Source organism: Bufo bufo, chromosome 5 (assembly GCF_905171765.1).
Source record: "Bufo bufo chromosome 5, aBufBuf1.1, whole genome shotgun sequence".
Classification (NCBI taxonomy): Eukaryota; Metazoa; Chordata; class Amphibia; order Anura; family Bufonidae; genus Bufo; species Bufo bufo.
The window spans coordinates 313,869,899-313,893,159 of record NC_053393.1 but is presented as its reverse complement, the minus strand read 5'-3'; the positions used below and the strand labels follow the sequence as shown (position 1 = coordinate 313,893,159).

General features: G+C 45.2%; 1 protein-coding gene across 1 annotated transcript in view; it reads right to left on the bottom strand.

Moving 5' to 3' along the window:
- The window catches only part of LOC121002504, a 112,468-nt gene that overhangs the window by 65,633 nt on the left and 23,574 nt on the right, over nt 1-23,261 (bottom strand). The window contains exons 6-7 of the mRNA XM_040433956.1: nt 18,883-19,008; nt 1,424-1,463 (exon numbers count right to left, since the gene is read on the bottom strand). Of these exons, the coding sequence (XP_040289890.1) occupies nt 1,424-1,463; nt 18,883-19,008 (166 nt within the window). The remainder of the gene's footprint in view (nt 1-1,423; nt 1,464-18,882; nt 19,009-23,261) is intronic.

The following is a 23,261-nucleotide window of genomic DNA, read 5'->3' as shown; positions in this document are numbered from 1 at the left end:
CCTTATCCCCTAGTTCAGTGTTTCCCAACCAGCGTGCCTCCAGCTGTTGCAAAACTACAACTCCCAGCATGCCCGGACAGTCATTGACTGTGCGGGCATGCTGGGAGGTGTAGTTTTGCAACAGCTGGAGGCACACTGGTTGGGAAACACTGCCCTAGTTTCCAAAATGGGATCACTTCTTGGGAGTTTCTACTGTAAGGGTGCATCAGGGGGCTTCAATGGGACATGGCATCTAAAAACCATGTGGAGTTCCTTTTCTTCTGCGCCCTGCCGTGTGCCCATACAGCAGTTTATGACCACATGTGGGGTGTTTCTGTAAACAGTAGAATCTGGGTAATAAATATTGAGTTTTGTTGGCTGTTAACCATCGATGTGTTAAAGAAAAAAGTGGACTAAAATGAAAAATCTGGCAAAAAAGTGAAATTTAAAAATTTGATCTCCATTTTCCTTTAATTCTTGTGGGAACGCCTAAAGGGTTACCAAAGTTTGTAAAATCGGTTTAAGTAACTTGAAGGGTGTAGTTTCTACAATGGGGTCATTTATGGGGCTATCCATCTATGTAAGCCCCACAAAGTGACTTTAGATCTGAACTGGTCCTTAAAAAGTGGGTTTTTGGCAATTTTCTTAAAAATTTGAAGAATTGCTTCTAAACGTTCTAAGCCTTCTAACGTCTAAAAAAATAAAATGACATTTCCAAAATGATGCCAACATAAAGTAGACATATGGGGAATGTTAAGTAATAAATATTTAATGAGGTATCCCTTTCTGTTTCAAAAGCAGAGAAATAGAAATTTAGAAAATTGCAAATTTTAAAAAATTTGGGGTAAATTTGGGATTTTTTCATAAACAAAGGTGAAATATATTGACTCAAATTTATGACTATCATGAAGTACAATGTGTCACGAGAAAACAATCTCTGAATGACTTGGATAAGTAAAGGCGTTCCAAAGTTATTACCACATAAGGTGAGATATGTCAATTTTGCAAAATTAGGCCTGGTCAGGAAGGGGGCAAATGGCCCAGATGGGAAGTGGTTAAAGGGAGTCTGTCACCAAAATATGAACATATACAGCACTTACATTGTCCTGTAGCACACCTATACATCATAGCTTTGTTATTTTCTTTAGACTTGCAGAAGCAGGAAAATTATGTTTAATTCATATGCAAATGAGCACTCGCAAGTGCTCAGGGGTGGCGTTCAGTGTGTAGGAGCCCAGGCTGCTCTGACTTCTTTCAGCGTTACTCCTCCCCAGCCTCTTCCTTTGCCCGCCCTCCTATTCCCTTGTGTCATCCCTAGGTCCGGCTGAGATCCCGCGCCTGCGCACTGCTTTTCCGGGCCAGCGCATGCGACAATCAAAAAAAGGAAAAAAATTGCTTGGTCACAAAGACCTAAAATACATACAGTGGGAAGGTATTAACTAACCTTGTTCTTTCTTCATATCTGCTGCGGAAACATACTCAATCTAAAAACATTAAAAAAACTATGTTATCACTATTCTTATTATTATGCACCCACACCACAGACTTTGAATGCGACAATAGTACAACATCTGCATGGAGTCTGTATGTTCTCCCCCGCCTGGCTTTCCTCCCACACTCCAAAGACATACTTAGGGCTCATTCACACAACCGTATGCAGAACTATTCATTTTAATAGGTCCGCAAAAAATAAAAAATAAAAATAAAAAAAATATGGAAGCTAATCCGTGTGCATGGTTTCCATATGTCCTTTCCGCAAAAAAAAATAGATTTGTGTACTCTTCGTAAAATCTGTTTCTCTTCCGTTCATTGGGGAACACAGGCATTGACCATGGGTATAGCAGTTTCTGCTAGGAGACTGACACTAAGCACACAAAGTGTAAGCTCCTCTCTCTTCAGCTATATCCCTTCCTGCAGGGACCAAGCTAATCAGTTTAGTGCAAAAGCAGTAGAAGAAGCCAAGCCACACACAAGAAAATTACATTATGTATAAACCCAGAACCACACAGGCCCAAAAAAAGGCCCATAAACAAAAAAACTGGGAGGGTGCCGTGTCCCGCAATGAACGGAAAAGAAACAGATTTTACGGTGAGTACAAAAAAAATAGTTTTATCATCCGTCTCATTGAGGGACACAGGCATTGACCATGGGACGTTCCAGAGCAGTCCCTGAGGGTGGGCTTAACTACAACCCCCTTGCCAATCAGAGAACCGCTGTTTGCAAAACTCTACGCCCCAAAGAAGCGTCAGAAGATGCAAAGTTGTACACTCTGTAAAACTTTGAAAAAGTACGCAAAGACCACCAGGTTGCCGCCTTGCACATCTGAAGGGCCGAAGCCCCGTGATGCACTGCCCAAGAGGCCCCCACTGTCCGAGCCAAATGAGCAGTCACCCGGAAGGGCGGGACCTGTTCCTTAACGCGGTAGGCTTCCACAATAGCCAAATGAATCCATCTGGAAATGAAAAAGTCTTTGACGCTGCCAGCCCTCGTCTTGGCCCCTCTGGAATCACGAACAGGGAATCCATCCGCCTCAAAGATGCCGTCTGGGACAGATAGATACGCACTGCATGCACCAGATCCAGAAAATGGAGCAACTGTTCTCGAGGATGAGACGGGTCCGGATAAAATGAAGGAAAAATAATATCCTCATTTACATGGAATGTCGACACCACCTTTGCACCCTTGGCAAGAATGACTGCACAGGGCGAAGGACCACGTTATCCTGATGGGAGGATCAGGAAGGGCTACCGACATGACAGAGCCCGCGAGTTCCGACACTCTATGGATAGAAGTAATTGCAACCAAAAAGGCCACCTTATAAGACAGGAAGCGCAGAGACACCTGCTGCAATAGCTCAAACGGAGAAGATTGGGAGAGCGTTGAGCAGTAGATTAGATCCCAAGGATCCAATGGACGACAGAAGGGGGCGCAGCATGCGCCGACCCCTGCAGAAAAGTCAGAACCTCCGAAAGTTAAGCTAAATTTTGCAGAAAAAGAATGAAGAGAGCCGACACTTGCCCTTTAAGAGAGCCGCGAGCCAGCCCCAAGTCCATTCCCGACTGCAGGTAATCCAAAAGTCGCAGCAAAGAAAAAAGAACGGGAGACAGCTGTCTCCGCTCGCACCAACTAAAGTAGGACTTCCAAGTCCGGTGGTAGATTCTTGAAGACGACGGCTTCCTGGCACGAATCATAGTCTGGACCACTGCATCCCAAAAACCCCCAGCCTTCAGTACGGCGGCTTCAACAGCCATGCCGTTAAATGTAGCGAACCTAAATTCGTGTGGAAGATCGGCCCCTGTGACAGCAAGTCCTCCCGAAGAGGAAGACGCCAAGGTTTGTTGGCGAGAAGTGCTACTAGGGATGCGTGCCACACCCTCCGTGGCCATGAGAATGACAGGCAGTTCCTCGGACCTGATCTTTCTGAGAAGCCGCAGAATGAGTGGAAGAGGCAGGAACACGTAAGGAAACGTGAACCAACTACACAGGATCACCAGTGCATGGCATGCCAGGGCCCTGGGGTCCCTGGACTGTGCAACAAAGTCCTTGACCTTGTTTTTGAACCGTGAAGCCATGAGATCCACATCCGGCTGACCCCACCTCTCGCAGATGTCCCGAAAGACCTGCGGGTGAAGAGCCCACTCACCCGGATCGAGACGCTCCCGGCTGAGAAAGTCTGCGATCCAGTTGTCTACGCCTGGAATGTGAACTGCCGATAGCGCCGGAACCTGTTTCTCCGCCCAGCTGAAAATCAGCGCCGTCTCATCCATGACTGTCGGGCTCCGGGTGCTGCCCTGATGATTGATGTATGCCACCGCGGTGGAGTTGTCGGACTGCACCCGCATCGGACAACTCCTGAGATAGTCGGCCCAGTGTTGCAGAGATAGCCGAATCGCTCTCAACTCCAGAACATTGATTGGAAGGGAGCGCTCCTCGCGTGACCATACCCCCTGGACCGAGAGATTTTCCAACACTCTCTCTCTGGTGGCTGGGGTAACACTTGTGCGAATGATGGGACTTCCTAAACGAAACACCCGTGCTGGAAGATGACAGAGCTGGATCCTCAACCTGCAACATCTTAATAACTTCCATAATTAAATTGTCCACCATGGAGGATAGTTTGAGGGACTGACCCTCCGGGTGAGACCAATCCTCATCTGGCCCTCTCTCCTGAGAACATGTCGGAGTGAGACTCTAGTAGGTGGAGGAGAGGCCAAGGAAATGGGAGACACAGACACCCTTTGGGGGGAAAGGGGGAGGGAGGATGTTCTGGCCCGTTTTGTGGGATGGCCGCGATGGGTCGCGGTGAGGGACGCTACATCGGAACAGAGGGGACTTTCGCTGGGGCTGCCGTGGTGATGCACTTGCTGGCAGGAGACAGAGGTTTTTACAGGGACCTCTGGTCCTCCTTTTCTTCTAGAGAGCGGGAACGAGCAAGGGGTTTGGATGAACCCCTGGTCTCCTGTCTCCTGGGTGGGAGTGCAAGCAGTTTTTACCCAGACTGCCTGAAGCTTCCTGCTAGAAAAAAAAGAGACAAGAGACAAAATTAGTAAATCAGCAGACCTGCAACGCAGGAAGGTCTGTCTCCTACAGACACCAAGCTAAAACGGATTAGCTTGGTCCCTGCAGAAAGGGATATAGCTGAAGAGGGAGGAGCTTACACTTTGTGTGCTTAGTGTCCGCCTCCTAGCGGCAACAGCTATACCCATGGTCAATGCCTGTGTCCCCCAATGAGACGGATGAGAAATAGAACATGTCCTATTATTGTCCGAATTATGGAGAAGGATAGGACTGTTATATTAGGGGTGAAGCTGTTCTGTTCCGCAAAATACAGAATGCAAAAGAACGTCATCCATATTTTTTGTGGATCTGTGTTTTGTGGACCGCAAAATACATACGGTCATGTGCATGAGCCCTTATGGGGAATTTACACTGTGAACTCCACTGGGGACAGTGAGTGATGATACTCAGAATGACTTTTGCGCTTCATATATGTTCCAGGATGACAAATGTGAAATAGATGCACATGAATGTATGATTAATATGACAAGCACAATGACATTTTTTAATGCTTTTAACATTTTAAATACATAATCAAAATGCTTAGTGTCGGGCATACAGAATAATGACGCGGTATTATTTGGAAACAATACCAGTAAATGTGTTGGAGACTTGTCAGCTCACCAACACTTACCCAATTTGAGTAGTTGCATTGTTTCACTTGCTGAGGTCCAGCTGTTTGGTGACCTCCTCCCACGCTGTATCCTTGCAGATACAGCCATGGTAGGAGCCCATGCACGTATCTCATAGTTCAGGACGTTCTTGGATGAGAATAATAACTTTTCCAACATCTATTGGTGCCACCTTTGATGTAGTCTGTGCTCTGGAGTTTGATGCAAACTGTCTCCTGCTCTTCCAGGGCTAGTCTGCACAGTTTGCAGAGGCCTCAGAAAACTGTCTTTTGAGTTTCATGCAATGTTTTTTGTCCATCCAACAGCTGGCATTTGCGCTATAGGCTTCTATAGAAAAATCTGATGCCAATAGTCCATACATTTTTTCTAGTTTGCATTCCTGTCTGCTTTCCAGCATAAATGCTGGTTTTAGGCGGGAGAAAAACCATTGTGTGTAGCAATTTTTGGTCCATCCGACAGCTGGCATTTGTGCGAGATCAGACAGCTGGCACATTTTGATGGAGATGTGAATGCGCCTGAATGATACAATGGATAATTAATTTTTTTCTGATCAGATATGAAAATTAAGATCAGTCTGCAGTTTTTGAAAAAGATCCAGTTTCTCATAAACAAACTGATGTCATATCTGAAATTTTTTGTGAAAGAGCCCTTAACCCTTTTCCGATGCAATGATTTCTTGTTTTTGCATTTAAATTTTTACTCCCTGCCTTCCCCAAGCCATAATTTTTTTTTTTTTTCACATAGCAGCATGAGCAGGGCTGTATCCATGCACATGCCTAGGACGGAGCCCAGCACATGACAAAGAGGGATTTTTATTTTTTAATACACTTCAGATCCCCACCTTCCAGCTTAGGTCATACTGCAGGTGTGTGTGTGGCAGCAACAATTAAAACCAACAGTACAGCGTCCAGCAGCAATCAAAAGTAACAGGCTGACAGTGCTGGTCGCCTAGCGTGCCACCTGTAAGCTCTGTCATGCATTTTCATAAGTGTACAGTCTTATCTGAAGATATTATAGTCTAAATATCAATGCTTATTACCTTTAAAGAGGACCTTTCATCGGTCCAAACATTGTGAACTAAGTATCATGACATATACAGCGGCGCCCAGGGATCTCACTGCACTTACTATTATCCCTAGGCGCCGCTCCGTTCTCCAGTTATGTCCTCCGGTATGTTCGGGAACTTGGTTATAGTAGGCGGAGACTTAGGGGACTTGGTTATAGTAGGCGGAGTCTGCCCTTGTTCTGCTGGGCGTCTCCTTCTCCTAGGCTGTAGTGCTGGCCAATCGCAGCGCAGAGCTCACAGCCTGGGAGGTTTTTTCTCCCAGGCTGTGAGCTCTGCGATGCAATTGGCCAGCGCTACAGCCTAGGAGAAGGAGACAGCCAGCAGAAAAAGGGCAGTCTCCTCCTACTATAACCAAGTCCCCGAACATACCGGAGGACATAACGGGAGAACGGAGCGGCGCCCAGGGATAATAGTAGGGGTGGGCGATATGGCCTAAAATCTATATTGCGATATAATTTCAAGCATGTGCGATATATATTGCGATATATTGTTTTCTATATTTGGGGTGGCGTGTTTAAACTTTTTTTTACTTTTTATTTAATAACTATTAGTCTCCTTAAGGGCTAGAACGTAGAACCCTCGTCATATTCACCCTAATAGAGGTCTATTAGGGTGAATAGGACTTTACACTCTCCCTGCTGCCCTGTGCTTTGTGCACACAACAGCAGGGAGCTGATCCCCCTCCCCTAAATGGTGCCATCCACAGATCCCCCCCCCCTCCCCTAAACGGTGCCATCCCCAGATCCCCCCCTCCCCTAAACGGTGCCATCCCCAGATCCCCCCCTCCCCTAAACGGTGCCATCCCCAGATCCCCCCCTCCCCTAAACGGTGCCATCCACAGATCCCTCCCTCCCCTAAACGGTGCCATCCACAGATCCCCCCCCCCTCCCCTAAACGGTGCCATCCACAGATCCCCCCCTCCCCTAAACGGTGACATCCACAGATCCCCCCTTCCCACTAAACGGTGCCATCCACAGATCCCCCCGCCCCTCCCCTAAACGGTGCCATCCCACAGATCTCTCCCTCCTCCCCCGACGCTCACAGAAATACATTTAAAAACTAATCAGTAACTTTAACTTTATTCATGGTGATCTCTTTACTGTATACCTTACTAGGTCTTAGCTCCGGTAACAGCAGGCAGTGACGTCATGGGAGGAGCAGGCGCGTGACGTCAGTGAGTGAGCGCCGCCCGCCCGCACTGCCTGCTGTTACGGAGCTAAGACCTAGTAAGGTATACAGTAAAGAGATCACCAATGAATAAAGTTAAAGTTACTGATTAGTTTTTAAATGTTCTTCTGTCAGCGGCGTGGCCTTGTATATTCTAACCCCCAGGCAAGCGTCCCTGTCACCATGGGAACGCCTGGGGGTTAGAATATACCATCGGATTAGAGTTTTCACGCGCTCACTGAGATCGTGAAAACTCAATGATTTACTGTCAGTCCCTCCCCTCCTCCTCTTTGGTCATTGGTGGTCAGCGGCAGCCGCACACAGTGGGGAGGGAGGGACTCTCTCCTTCTCCACTGTGCCCAGTGTGCCGGCTCAGGAGAAGATGGTGCGCGCAGAGAGCGCGATCATATCGCGGTCCGGCGATATAGGCGATATGCTCAAAATCCATATCGTGGCACAAATTTATATCGCATATCGCCTATATCGCCCACCCCTACATAATAGTAAGTGCAGTGAGATCCCTGGGCGCCGCTGTATATGTTATGATACTTAGTTAACAATGTTTGGACTGATGAAAGGTCCTCTTTAAGTGTGAAGTCAGAATGAACTAGAGTCTAAAATCTTTTCTGTAGGATTGAAATAGGCCAAGATGAGTTCATGCTGAGTTCAATTTGGGTAAAATGTTTGTAGGGACATAGAGTTTATTGTCTCTTGAAATTATTATGAGCAGATGTGGTATATCTGTTAATGCTATGATGGGTCCTACAGACGTGTCTGTGAGAGAGAACCATTTAAATAGCAATGTATTATTTTACTTCATTACAAAGTCATTAGGAAAATCTGCCTTATAGAAACATTGGGTGTGTGAATGTCCCATTTATGTCTTCATAATTATATTCTTTATATTCCTGTGTGGTATATTTTGATTTGCAACATATCTTAACCAATGAATTATATAATATGTTATCTATGTGTAACAGTGTGTCGATATATATATATTGTTTAGAATATATATTTTATGCCATGTGTATCTCACTGACTGAATATAGATTTTTTGAGGTTTAGAAAGTATTAAAAGTTATCTTCCTACTAATTGGGTTTCATGAGGAGAGCTGAATATTATTAGCCAGCCATGTGGGCAAGTTAATGAACCCGGATGTCAAGTAAAAGGGCCCATTGTCCATTGTCCCTGAAGAAACAGTTGAAGATAGTGACTCCAACAGGTCTAGATTATGGATAATTAAAAAGTGTCAGGAAGGAAACCCTTAATTACTGATGCATATTGGAGAGGTTAAAAGGTCATGTAAATGTATTATTAGGTATTTAGAATTAATATTGAAATTGTTATGTGGTACAACAGTGCCATCTAGAGGTAGATGGACAATATTATATTATTTTATAACTAGATTTCTCCAGCATATCAAGGGTTAAGATTACATCATAGTAGTATTAACATACGTTACAACCCTCCTCAGTTGATTGGGAGATCATAATCCAGGGGGAGGTAACGTAAGATATCAGGGGAGGATAAGTATGGCTGGATAGGAACATAGGGGGGTGGAGATCAAAACCATCAGATCAGATCATCAAATCATAAGAAAGGATATCAAAAGAAACTTGAATTATATTTTGACCACTAGAGAACTCCTGAGAACTGGTCCCATCCGAAACTCTGTCCATCCTTGACTTGGTAACGTATGTTATACTTTTTGCTTGTGTCAAGCATATATCTCAGCATATAGTCAAGAGTTCCCATACTGTGGGAACGTATAGTGTAAACACCTCCCTAAATTCTAGTTGTCCTCTTAGCAAAGATGCATATTGCTAATGGAGATTAGACATTGTCTAAGTAGAGGAAAAAACTCTGGGGAAATTATATTCCATAGTCTGATTGCCGAGTAGGATATAATATCATATTAATCTCATTTATATTTTTGATTGTCATAGGCTGAGACAGAGTCAAGGGACAACAGTTATAACCTGTTGGTAAACAGAAAATCCTGAGTTTCTCTTGATATATTAATTATTGGTCTGTTTGATAAAGATATAGGCATTTATATCTTATCATATGTAACTTTAAATAATTCTGTGCTGATGAGAAAGTGATAGTGGGTTACCCACCATCTAGTGGTGGTTTGTTGGGTACTGCGTCGATTGTCTATCCATTGATCTTATGTCTGTTTTTATATGGGATTTTACTTATTTATAATATATTATTACATATATTTTGCATAATTGATTCCCCCTTTGTTTCATTATTGCATAAATTAAATTTAGAGTCTCAAGATAAGAGAAAAGGCGTTTTATGTCCGCCGTAGTGGATTTCCTGACTGATTTCCATATTTTATTGACATTTATTTTTATATAAAATATTTATTTTATATAAAATATATAGCTTGACATTCCTCAGCTGATCTGGTCTTCTTGAGACAAAGAAGGAGAGAACTGAGGAGAGCGATTCTCCTCCCCCTCCTCTGCACTGCCTTACTACACGTTCAGACTGTATAGTGAGCAGTAATCAGCTCAGTCTGCCACTGCCCGCCAGCTGCCGTGCTATGGAGGGAGGAGCCAACCTTATAGCCAGAGCCTGCCCACTCCAACGTCTGTAAACTACAGCTTGACATCTTGGAGGCGTGCCTAGGGGGCGAGTCGTCTCAGACCAGGAGCACTAAAATAAATAAAACTTGCCCTTAGCTCAGGAACAGTGTATTAAATGTGACAACAGTCCCATCATCATTAAGAATGCACTCTTGCCTTGCAGTGGGCACTGCAGTACATGGGTGCATCTTTAGGACAAGGGGGGGTTATAGTTCCATTTAATATAAACACTGCCCAGTAACTGTAATTGGCCTAAATGTTTATATTAAATGTAACTACAGCCCCCTTAATTCATAAGATTCACCCATGTACCTGCAGTGCACAGTGCAGTACATGGGAGCATTCTAAAGGGGTTTTCCCATCATAGACAGACAATGGGGACTGTAACGGATTTCCTGGGACCCCGACTGGGTACCTCCGTTGATGAATCTCCTATTGCTTCCCGAGGTCTCCAAGCACTCCGCTCGACACCGTAACCACCACAGGAACAAGAACAGGAACAGCTCATACAAGAGTTAGGGGTTATAGCCAGGGTAGGTATACAGCATATAGCAATCCCCACACACGAGACAAGGCTCTATGGTGAATGTAAAACAGGAACTCTTTAATGGGTTTATTTTTCAGCCTTTTATGCAGGTCTCCTAGCAAGGGACACTCCCCCTTTCCTCTGTCTGTAACGCAAGTCAACAAAATACAATGGGCAATGTCTTTGAACGCAATCAACAAATTACAATTACCAAAACACAATAGGCTCTGCCTGTGATACAATTACCAAACATAATGAACTAACAATCACTCACAGGCAGAAAACACACATTTTTCCCAAAACACAGAAAACACCTCAAAACCCCACATATCCCCATAATTTATACATCAATGGATAGCTCTGATCTGGGTGAACAACATATTCAAAAATCACCCAGATCCGAGCAGGGGTTCCCGAATTCCATGAAAGTCACATTTGGCTGACCGCAAGCATGTCTTTCCTGCCCAAAATAGTTCCACAGATTTAGGCTGTGCGGTCGTTGTGTCTTCTCCTTCAAAGTTAGTATATGGGCCATAATCCTGAGGCAAGAGGCTGGCAAACAGGCCCCTCCAAAACCAGTGGCGAGGTTATTTTCGCCACACATCTCCCCCTCCCAGGAAAGACTAACCAGATACCTACCTTACGCCGGTCAGTACCTGAGTTAGTCTGGCAGTCCACCCACAACCAAATACTGGACCTGTTTAATTTGGTAGCCTTCTCTGTCCAGTGAGTCCACCAAGGTTATGTTGATAACTGGTACTCCCGGTCTCTGTGTTGCTCCCTGGCTTGGAGTAGAGGTTGCTTTTTGGGCAGGGATCAGCGGTACTCTGCCCTGGTGCCAGCGCAACAGCTAGGCTAGTCTGTGGGGAGTCAGGCTCTGGACAAGAGTATAGGGGAGGGCAGAGGCCGACTGCGCTCTGCCCAGATGCCAGCCCTTCCGCTGAGATGTGGTCAGGGAATCCTACCCCCAGGACCTTGTTGCAGATCGGCTGTGGAGAGGAGGAATTGTTTACCTCCTCCTCCTGCAGTGCTCCAGACTAAAAAAAATATCTAGTAGCCATTGGCTCCTGAACTGAAAAATTTAGGAGCCAAATAAAATTTTTAGTCGCCAAATCGAAACCGAATCAAAATTTTGGTATCGTGACAACGCTACGGCGATCAGATCGGCGTAGGGGTTGTTTTGATACCAAAATTTTGATTCGCTTTCGTCACCAGTAAAAAAGTATTGCGATACTCAGTACCGCGCAAGAAAAAAAAGCCGCGTGCATTTGGCATTTTATGAAACGTTCGGCCCATAATAGAACAGTCCTATCCTATTTTTTTTGGGGTGACAAGGTGACTAAAAAATGGCGAATGCTCACCGCATAGGAGATATTTTTTAATAATTTAATAGTTTGACTTTTCGGACACAGCGCTATGTAATATGTTTATTTATTAATTGTTATATATTTTATATGTAAAATTGGGAAAGGGGGGATTTAAACTTAATAGTTTTAGTGTTTGTGTTGTTTTTTTTTTTTTTTACTTACCATAGCCCCCTTAGGTGCTGAAACCCTTGTCCTATTCAACCTTAGGCCCCTTTCACATGGGCAAAGATTTCTGCGCGGGTGCAATGCGTGAGGTGAACGCATTGCATCCGCACTGAATCCGGACCCATTCACTTCTATGGGGCTGTACACATGAGCGGTGATTTTCACGCATCACTTGTGCGTTGCGTGAAAAACGCAGCATGCTCTATGTTGTGCGTTTTTCATGCAACCAGGCCCCATAGAAGTTAATGGGGCTGTGTGAAAATCGCAAGCATCATCAAGCAAGTGTGGATGCGGTGCGATTTTCACGCATGGTTGCTAGAATGACAGTCTATTCACTGTATTATTTTCCCTTATAACATGGTTATAAGGGAAAATAATAGCATTCTTTAATACAGAATGCTAAGTAGAAGGTCAATATAAAAATTTATATACACCTCAGTATAATAGAACATGAAGTGGCGCAGTGCGCCCCCCCCCCCCAACACCCAGTATAATAAACATTGGTGGCGCAGTGAGCCCCCCCCCCAGTATAATAAACATTGGGTGGCGCAGTGGCGCCCCCCAGTATAATAAACATTGGTGGCGCAGTGCGCCCCCTCCAACACTCCAGTATAATAAACATTGGTGGCGCAGTGCGCCCCCCCCCCCCCAACACCCCAGTATAATAAACATTGGTGGCGCAGTGTGCCCCCCCCCCACACCCCAGTATAATAAACATTGGTGGCGCAGTGCGCCCCCCCCCCCCCAAAAAAAAAAAAACCCCGTATAATAAACATTGGTGGTGCAGTGTGCAGTGCCAATGAGGGTTTAAAAAACTAAATTAAAAATTAACTCACCTCCTCCAATTGATCGCGTAGCTGCCGGTCTCCTGGTCTTTTCTTCAGGACCTGTCAAAGACCTATGTGACATCACTGTGCTCATCACATGGTACATCAACATGATCCATCACCATGGTAATTGACCATGTGATGAGCTCAGTGACGTCACCACAGGTCCTGAAGAAAGAACAGGAGACCGCAGCTACGCGATCAATTAGAGGAGGGCGAGTTTAATTAAATTTTTAATTTTTAACCCTCATTGGCACTGCCCACTGCGCCACCAATGTTTATTATACTGGGGTGTTGGGGTGTTGGGGGGGGGCGCACTGCAGCACCAATGAAGATAACTGATCTGTTAATAAAAATACAGGAGGCGGGTGCCGGAATCAATAGCCGACACCCGACCTCTATGACATGGATCTGAGATCCGCTGCTGTTAACCCCTCAGGTGCCGCACCTGAAGGGTTAACTGCCGTCTTGTCGCCATTTGAAATTCTAAGTCGCATTGGCGACCATTTGGTCGCCATCTGGAGCCCTGTCCTGGCATTCCTGCGGAGTTGGTTGGGGATCTGTACCGGCCGTTCCAGCATTCCTGTAGTCTGGTGGCAGAGACGCAGTCCGATCTGCACCATCGGATTTAGGGGTGCTGTCCCCCTGTGGTTGGGGAGGGAAACCGGTTGTCTCCTCTGCCTGCAAGGTACACTGCCGCTGGGGAATGTAGACGCTGCTCTCCTCTCCCTGCAAAACATACTGCCGCTGGGGAGCAGGACCGACTGTCTGGACTCCGGGTAACGCTGGCTGTAGTTGGGGATGTGGGCCGGCTGCCCAGCATCCCTGTACGGCCGGTGGAGAGACTTCGGTCCCATCTCTATCTGCCGTCGGGAGGTCTTCCCAGAACCAGTCAATGAAGTTCCCTACTTTGGGAGTTGGTAGGGAAGCAGGGGGTATCGCCGCCAAGTCTTCCCAGTTGTAGGGGAGCAGATCTGGCTCTGCTTGTCGGGTAGGTTGGGGATGAACGGAGCTGAGCAGGTGTTGGTAGGTCTGCTCCAGCTCCCACTCCCTTGTTACCAGGTGGGTCATGTCTTTGCTCACCTCCCATCCGTCAGCATAAACATGCATGCCCATCCGGTAGTCGTAGATGTCCCAAAACCTAGACTCCTCCGTGCTGCCGAGATCAATGTCCTCCTCCAAGGCCTACCATAGTAACCCAGGTCCATCATCATCCTTCCCTTCGGGTAAGTCGTGCTCGGACGTAAGCGTCCTCTAGCCAAAGCTCCTTACATACCAGGCTCTGGAGCTCTGTTACCCACTCATCCAGGGGCTGCTCTCCCAAAAGACCCATCCGCATCGCCACACACTTCTGTAGCCGCTGCTCATAATTCTCACCTCGCCACCGCTGGGCATTTTCCAGGGCATCATACAAGACTTCCTTTCTGTCTGCATCCCTGTAGACCGCGGCTGCCTCCTCCTCCTCGTTATGGAACGCTGTCCGAAGACTAGTTGATTCCATCCTGCTGTATCCCGGGCGCTGTACGGATACTAGCGTTGCCCTCAATTTTGTAAATCCACGAACGGTGTCTCTGAGCTGCTTCTCCTCTCACTAGGACGCCATCCCACTGCTGTCACCAATGTAACGGATCTCCTGGCACCCCGAATGGGTACCTCTGTTGATGGATGCTTCTAGTGCTTCCCGAGAGCTCCAAGCACTCCGCTCGACACTATAACCACCACAAGAACAAGGAACAGAGACAGCTCTTACAAGAGCTAGGGGTTATAGCCAGGGGAGTATACAGCGTATAGCAATCCCCACAAACATGAGACGAGGCTCTATGGTGAATGTAAAACAGGAACTCTTTAATGGGTTATTTTTCAGCCTTTTATGCAGGTCTCCTAGCAAGGGACACTCCCCCTTTCCTCTGTCTGTAACGCAATCAACAAAATACAATAGGCATTGTCTTTGACGCAATCAACAAAATACAATTACCAAAACACAATAGGCTCTGCCTGTGATGCAATTACCAAACATAATGGGCTAACAATCACTCACAGGCATAAAACACACATTTTTTCCAAAACCCCACATATCCCCATAATTTATACATCTATGGATAGCTCTGATCTGGGTGAACAACATATCCAAAAATCACCCAGATCCGAGCAAGGGTTCCCGAATTCCATGGAAGTCACATTTGGCCGACCGCGAGCATGGCTTTCCTGCCCAAAACAGTTCCACAGATTTAGGCTGTGCGGCCGATCTTCTCCTTTAAAGTTAGTATATGGGCCATAGTCCTGAGGCAAGAGGCTGGCAAACAGGCCCCTCCAAAACCCAGTGGTGAGGTTATTTTCGCCACAGGGACATATCGCTAGGATCCGCACCTACTCCGAGAACGGAGCAGGGAGGGTTTTCTGGGGTCCGGCCACTGCCATGAACTCTCCAAATACAAGTGTGCGGCCACCGTTCCCATTCATTTCTATGGGGCCAACGGAAATAGCCGAGCCAGCACTCGGCTATTTTCGGCAACCCCATAGAAATCAATGGAGGGCAGCTGCGCATGCGCAGCGTTCCCTCCACCACCTTTCCCCGCTCCGTTCACGGTGTAGGTGCGGGTCCCAGAGATGGGACCCGCACCTATCGGACAATGGGGGCATATCCTAGCGATATGCCCCTATTGCCTGTGATGGGAAAACTCATTTAAGGACATGGGGGCTTATACTCACATTTAATGTAAACACTGCCCAGTAACTGTAATTGGCCTAAGTGTTTATATTAAATATGACTATAACGCCAACCTCATCCTTAAGAATGTACCCAGGGAATACTGCAGAACATGGAGTGCATTCTTAAAGGGGTTTTACAGGGATGTGATATTCATGACCTATCCTCAGGATAGGTCATTAATATCTGATCGGTGGTGGCCCAACATCAAGCGAATTTTAGCAAGTACTTGTCATTACACTGCACAGCTGAGACTTCTGAAACGAGATGCAGTGTAATGAACAGGAAGCAGCGCTCCCATGGAGTGTCACCGTCTCTTAAAACAGCTGATCACTCAGGATAGGTCAGTAATATATGCTCAGCGGTTCCGACACACACCACATCTGCCAATCAGATATTGATGACCTATCAGGAGGATACGGCATCAGTATCAAATCCCTGTACAACCCCTTTAAGGATTGGGGGGGGGAAGGGATGGTTATAGTCACATTCAATATAAACAATGTCCAGTAAATGTAAGTGTTTACAGTAAATTTGACTTCATCCCCATGGGGCATTTTTATTACTAGAGGTATTTTAGAGGACATTAACAGGCATTAATACTGGGAGCACAATGGAGGGGGTATTATTATTACTGGGGTTTTTTTAGGGGACATTGTTACTACTAGGGGGCATTATTATTGCTGGAGGAATTGTAGGAGCATTATTGCCACTAGGGGCACTATGGTATTTTGGGGCATTGGGGAACACAGCGGGTGCAGTATTGGGGGTGGCAGCAGGATGACACTGTTGGGACACCAGGATGTGAAGTTTGTGCTGAGAAGGTGGGGAGGATGATGGAAAGTTGAGGAATCTTTCATGTCTGTGTGACACAGTCTGTAGAGAGATGTGGCTTAAAGAATTTGTCGTGGTAGTCTGGGCCAAACGGAGATGAAAAAAATATCTACATCAGAGGAACAGTCACTGAAAGAAGCTGTCGTAGTGTTTTGGTCTGAATCAAGAAGAATTAAGAAGGAGAACGACTACATCAGAGAGTTCGTCAACAGACGTAAGAGGTATGTGGTGCTGTATTCTACTGTAGGGCTGACAGTAGGGCTAAGGCCGAATGCACACGGCCGTGAGCGGTCCGTGGTATCCCGGCCTGGCATCCTGCTGAGAGCAGGAGCGCACAGCGTCATTGGTTGCTATGACGCCGTGCGCTTCATGCCACCGCTGCACTACAGTAATACACTCGTATGATCTATACGAGTGTATTACTGTAGTGCAGCGGCAGCATAAAGCGCACGGCGTCATAGCAACCAATGACGCGGTGCGCTCCTGCTGTCAGCAGGAATCCAGGCCGGAATACCACGGACCACTCACGGCCGTGGAACACGGCCTAACTCTGTGCTGTGGCCTGCATCTCACCTCCACAGCCCCCTCCTCCATATCTTAATTAAAAACAAATGGAGGAGGAGACCACAACATGGAAGCTGGCACTGACCACCACAGAGAGACAGCTTCCGGGGAGGTATTTTTGTCCTGCACTGTGGCATTTGTTTCTGCAGCAGAACCAAATACCACAGTGTACCACAACATACTGCCCCAGCAGAACCAAATACCACAGTGTACCACAACATACTGCCCCAGCAGAACCAAATACCACAGTGTACCACAATATACTGCCCCAGCAGAACCAAATACCACCATTGAACAAGAAGTTCTGCTGGGGCAGTATTTTGAGTTGCACTATGGTATTTGGTTTTGATGGGTCAATATACTGTGCTGCACTGTGGTTTTTGGTTCTGATGGGACAGTATATTGTGCTGCACTGTGGTATTTGGTTCTGCTGGGGCAGTATATTATGCTGCATTTTGGTATTTGGTTCTGCAGCAGAACCAAATACCACAGTACAGCACAACATCCTGGCCCTCTATGGTATTGTTGGTCCCATCTACTTATGTTAGCCCCACCTACTCGAGTTGACCCCACCTACTTCTGTTGCCCACTCCCCGGGCCCTGAAAGGGAGTATTCAGTCATGGTGGTGCGTAGGGCATCACCAGCTACAAATACAGCCCTGAGTATAAGAACTTGTTGTTTTACGGGACAATTTGTACTTTCTAATGCCGGAAAAAGTTCCAAATCGGGTAGTTTTTCATATTTTAATATAAAAAAATATATACTTTTACAAAAGATTTTTTTTTTTTTGCATCGCCATATTCTGACCCCCAGAACTTTTTTATAGTTATAGCTACGAAGCTAACTGAGTGCTCATTTTTTGTGGAGTAATCTGTAGTTTATACCATGATGATACCATTTTGGAGTACGTATGATTTTTTGTTAATTTTTTTATTAATTTCTTTTTATGGAACGGGAAGTGACAAAAACAGTCCTCAGTATACAGGGGAGGTTTTATTGGAGTGACAATATATACACACTTAGGGTCTATTCACACGTCCGTTTTTTATTTCCTGATCTGTTCCGTTTTTTGCTGAACAGATCTGGACCAGATCTGGACCCATTCATTTTCAATGGGTCCTGGAAAAAAACGGACAGCTCAAGGTCTGATTTTTTTCAGGACCCATTGAAAATGAATGGGTCCAGATCTGGTCCAGATCTGTTCAGCAAAAAACGGAACAGATCAGGAAACAAACAACGGACGTGTGAATGGACCCTAAGGGTCCATTCACACGTCCGCAATTCCGAACGGAATTGCGGACCCATTCATTTCTATGGGGCCACACAATGTGCTGTCCGGATCCGGAAATGTAGATCCGCCCTTCCGGGTCCGCAATTCCGTTCCCGAAAAAAATAGAACATGTTCTATTCTTGTCCGCAATTAGGCATTTTCTATTATAGTGCCGGCGGTGTGCAGTCAGCAAAATACGGAACGTACATTGCCTGTGTCCGTGTTTTGCGGATCTGTGGATTCGCAAAAAACACATACGGATGTGTGAATGGACCCTTATACAGAAAAGGCTACCAATCACTGAGAACACCTCCCTTGGGCAATGAAAGCTGTCCACGGGGGTGATCTTAAGTAAGAAAAAGCAGAGATATAAATGTATAAGTTTTACTGAATGTTTTCCCATAAAAATATGTATCAATCTGCTCATGCTCTACAACATGCTGCCTGCAGAATGTATTGTATTTTGTGCTGACAGGTCCTCTTTAAACATGAGTCAGTCACAGTTCTGGCACAAAGGGTACCATGAGTTTACATATGAACTTAGACAGTGACTTTACATTATTACGTGATAAAAAAAATTTTTATTCACTGCTGCAAAATTATAAAAACTTTAGAGGCTTACTTTTACACTTTGAGTTCCTTCTGCACGTTCTATCTCTTTTGCATAATCCTTAAGCAGCTTGGCAAATTGGCTCTTGTATGGACATGATCTTTTCAAACTCTGAAGCACTGAAAGGTAATGTTTTTCCTGCAATCAAAGTCATAAACCTTTATGTAAGCAAGTTATAGCTATCAATTTATAGTCAACACAGTATTCAGAACCAGGAGCAACAAGGATATGAATGTTAACTTTGATCACATCCTTACCATGTGAATATTCTTATTGCACACAAAACACAAATACAATAACTGGAACCCAAGACAAAATCTATAAGGCTAGTTTCACATCCGTGGGATGGATTCTCTGTCAGAACAGCCTGCCGGAATTCTCCCGAACCAGCACTGCCGGATGAAAATGGAATGCTTGCTGGCCTCATTAATCCGGTAAATATGGAGAGAATCGGCTGGCCATAAACCACTGCATGTTGTGGTTTGTGTCTGGGCCGATTTCTGGCATTCTCTGCCGCAACTGGTGGCCAGATCTCAGAGCCACAGAAGTGAAAGTAGCCTATTGGCATATTTAGTGACCCTTGCCTTGTCATGTACTAGTTGTAAAGAAAGTTGGCTGCAGGACTTTCACACATATGACGCCAGATGATACCACCTACTTTTGCTATTGAAAAGCATACAGCGTAACCCAATTATATGATACTTTAAGCCGTGCATTACATGTAGGTTTCTAAATCTTTCATTTCAGAAGGACAAAATAGCACAACCCCTTAAAGGGCATCTGTCAGCAGATTTGTACCTATGAAACTGGCTGACATGTTACATGTGCGCTTGGTGGCTGAAGGCATCTGTGTTGGTCCCATGTTCATATGTGCCCACATTGTTGAAAAAAATTAAGTTAATATATGTAAATGAGTTACACCTAAAGGCTTAGCTCTCTCTGCAACTGCCATGACCTCTGGACTTTCAGTAATTTTTGAATTTTGTTTTTGAGGTTTGTGGTATAAATACTAAGAATTTAATTCTGTTGTCCCAAAAGTACCAAATACTATATGCATTTTTTAAACAACTATTTTTTAATTTAAGAAGTTTCAGAGTGCCCATGTGTTTGCCTTAACCTCTTGGGGACATATGATGCATGGCCACCCGGCAGGGCGCAGAAGGAAAGGAACGCCATATGGTTTTTGGAAGGCAGTTTTTGCTTGACTGGTTTTGGCTGAACTTGATGGACTTATGTCTTTTTTCAACCGTATTAACTATGCAACTATATAACTATATTGGGGGTCAGTACAGCAATCTCTCCGATGATCTATTTATAATCAGGACTATGACGAGGGGACATCCTCTGCGTCTGTACACAAACATAGAAAAGGTTTCTTTATGGTAAGAGCAGTGAGACTATGGAACTCTCTGCCTGAGGAGGTGGTGATGGTGAGTACAATAAAATAATTCAAGAGGGGCCTGGATGTATTTCTGGAGCGTAATAATATTACAGGCTATGGCTACTAGAGAGGGGTCGTTGATCCAGGGAGTTATTCAGATTGTCTGATTGAAGGAATTTGTTCCTCTAAAATGAGGAAAATTGGCTTCTACCTCATAGGGTTTTTGTCTTCCTCTGGATCAACTTGCAGGATAACAGGATGAACTGGATGGACAAATGTCTTTTTTAGCCTTATAAACTATGTTACTTCATAAGTTAGAAATAGTTCTCATTTGCAGGTGTGCTCTTTTTAAATGTATTCCAACTTCTGTCTGCTCCTTGACTATCTATAGGTTAGCAAAAAGGAATAAATGGAACTGACATACAGTACTGCAAAAGAGTTTGGGGACACAAAACGGTAGGATATTTTTAACAAAGGTTAGGTTTTTTCCTTACATAAATTAGGCTTGTGTGAAAAGATTAGATGCACAATGGATCATAACTTTTAAGAAAAGAAAAAAAGAAGTAAGCAGCAAAAAAACACATTCATAAAATAAATTAGGAGGTTGTCCCTTTACAAGAACTTCTCCCCTATCCACAGGATAAGAGCCCGATTCCACTATTTCAATGGAGTTAAAGGCGATATATCCGCTTCTCCATTCAACTCTATGGGACTGCCAGAGACAGCCGAGTACAGAAGGGGAAACACAGGCCCCCATTATCATGATCTCAGTGAGATCTCAGTGAGAATCTCAGCTGTCAGACCCCGCTGATCAGACACATCCCCTTATCAACAGGGTAGAGGATAAGTTCTTAAAATGGGACAACACCTTTAACACAGCTTTCTTTTGGTGCAGACCTGTTAGATTACAAACCACCAGGCCTCCACCATGTTTTCTTTTGGAAAACTGGCTGGGTAGCCTTTTAGGCTTATAGCAATTTAAACATGAACCCCTATACACTACCTGAATGTAGTCTCTACAAGAGCAGTGGATGAAAAATAACGAAGAGCCGCTGTAACCAAACTAGCTTCAACCACATCCTATTCATTGATGATTTTGGCAAAAATAATAGTCTGCAAGGGTCAAGCAGTGGTGTTATAGGACATAATTCAGCTGCTTCTTGTACAGTGGAATCCTTTTGCGATGGAAAAAAACGCAATTAGACTTACCGGTAATTCCGTTTCCTTGAATCCACCATGACGGCCCACATTGAGATTGACCCTTGACCTCTGTAGGGGCAGGAACACATAGAGAGTTTAAATTCCCCCCACCCCTCCACCTCCTCAGTGCTTTACAAATTATCCGAAAGGTGGAAAAGAGAGTAAAAGATATTGATTCATACCCTTAAACTCGTATTTTATATATTCTTTTTTTTTTTTTTTTTTTATTACACATATATGATATGTGTTTTTTTTTGTTTTGTTTTTTGGGATGGGAATAGTACGGGGCCGTCATGGTGGATTCAAGGAAACGGAATTACCGGTAAGTCTAATTGCGGTTTTTCCATTTCATCCACCATGACGGCCCACATTGAGATGTATCAAATGACTACATGGGTGGGGATATGGCCTGTATAATCTTCCGACCAAAAAGAGCCTCATTCGAGTCTGGAAGATTAAGGCGATAGTGTCTTACAAAGGTGTTTGTGCTAGCCCAGGTTGCGGCCCTACAAATCTGGTCTAGTGAGACGCCTCTTTTTTCAGCCCAAGAGGAGGCAGTGGCCCTAGTGGAATGGGCTTTAATATTGCCGGGACTGTGCTTGTCCTGTATCCTGTAGCAACACTCGATGGTGGACCTGATCCATCTAGCTATGGAGGATTTAGCTAGCTTCTTCCCTTTATTTTTTCCAGAGAACTGAACTAGGAGATTATTATCTATCCTAAGAGCCCTGGTAGCCTCTAGGTATTGAATTACTGTATCCTTAACGTCTAAGAGGTACATGTTATCACTAGACCCTGCAACTTCGGACCTAGTGATAGAAGGTAGAAAGATCTCCTGTTCCTGGTGGAAGGAGGAGACTACTTTAGGGAGGAACCCAGGGTCGAGCGTTAGGCGGATGTGATCATTACAGATTTGGAGATATGGTTCCCTGCAGGAGAGGGCCTGAAGTTCTCCAATACGTCTGGCTGAAGTAATTGCTATCAGGAAAGCAGTCTTCAGAGAAAGGTGTTTTAAGGAGATCTCTGATAACGGTACAAATGGAGGTTTTGTTAGGCCTTCTAGGACGATGTTCAAGTCCCAAGTTGGAGCTCTAGATTTAAGGGTGGGTCTTAACCTTGAAGCTGCTCTAATAAACCTCCTGACCCATCTGTGATTGGCTAAGCTGCAGTCGTAGAAGGTACTGAGGGCTGATATTTGTACTTTCAGAGTACTAGGTCTCAGACCTAATTCCAGACCGCTCTGGAGGAAGTCCAGAATCTTGTTGATGGGAGGAGAAGAGGTGTCCGGGTGATCAATTCCTAACCAAGAACAGTATCTTTTCCATATCTTTAAATAGATGGAAGATGTCACTTTTTTTCTACTGGCCTTGAGCGTGAGAATCACCTTATCTGACAGGCCTCTGTTCTTTAAGGTGTCGCTCTCAGGATCCAGGCTGCCAGTCTGAAGATTCCTGGGTCTGGATGCAGAAGTGGGCCCTGGACTAGGTTGTCTCTCTGAAAAGGAATTTCCCAGGGATCCTCCAGCGATAGCTGTCTTAGAGTAGAGAACCAGCTCCTCTTTGGCCATAGGGGGGCTAATAGGATGAGAGTAGTTGGTTCTCCTAGAAGCTTCTGGATGACTCGCGGTAATAGTGGTATCGGGGGAAATGCATAAGCCAGTCTCCAATTCCACTGAATTGATAGGGCGTCTATTGCCCACGGGCCGTCCTCCTGGTTTAGGGAGCAAAAGCATTCTACCTGCGTATTTTTTCTTGAAGCGAATAAGTCTACTTCCGGATGACCCCATCTTTTTGAGATCCTCTGGAAGATC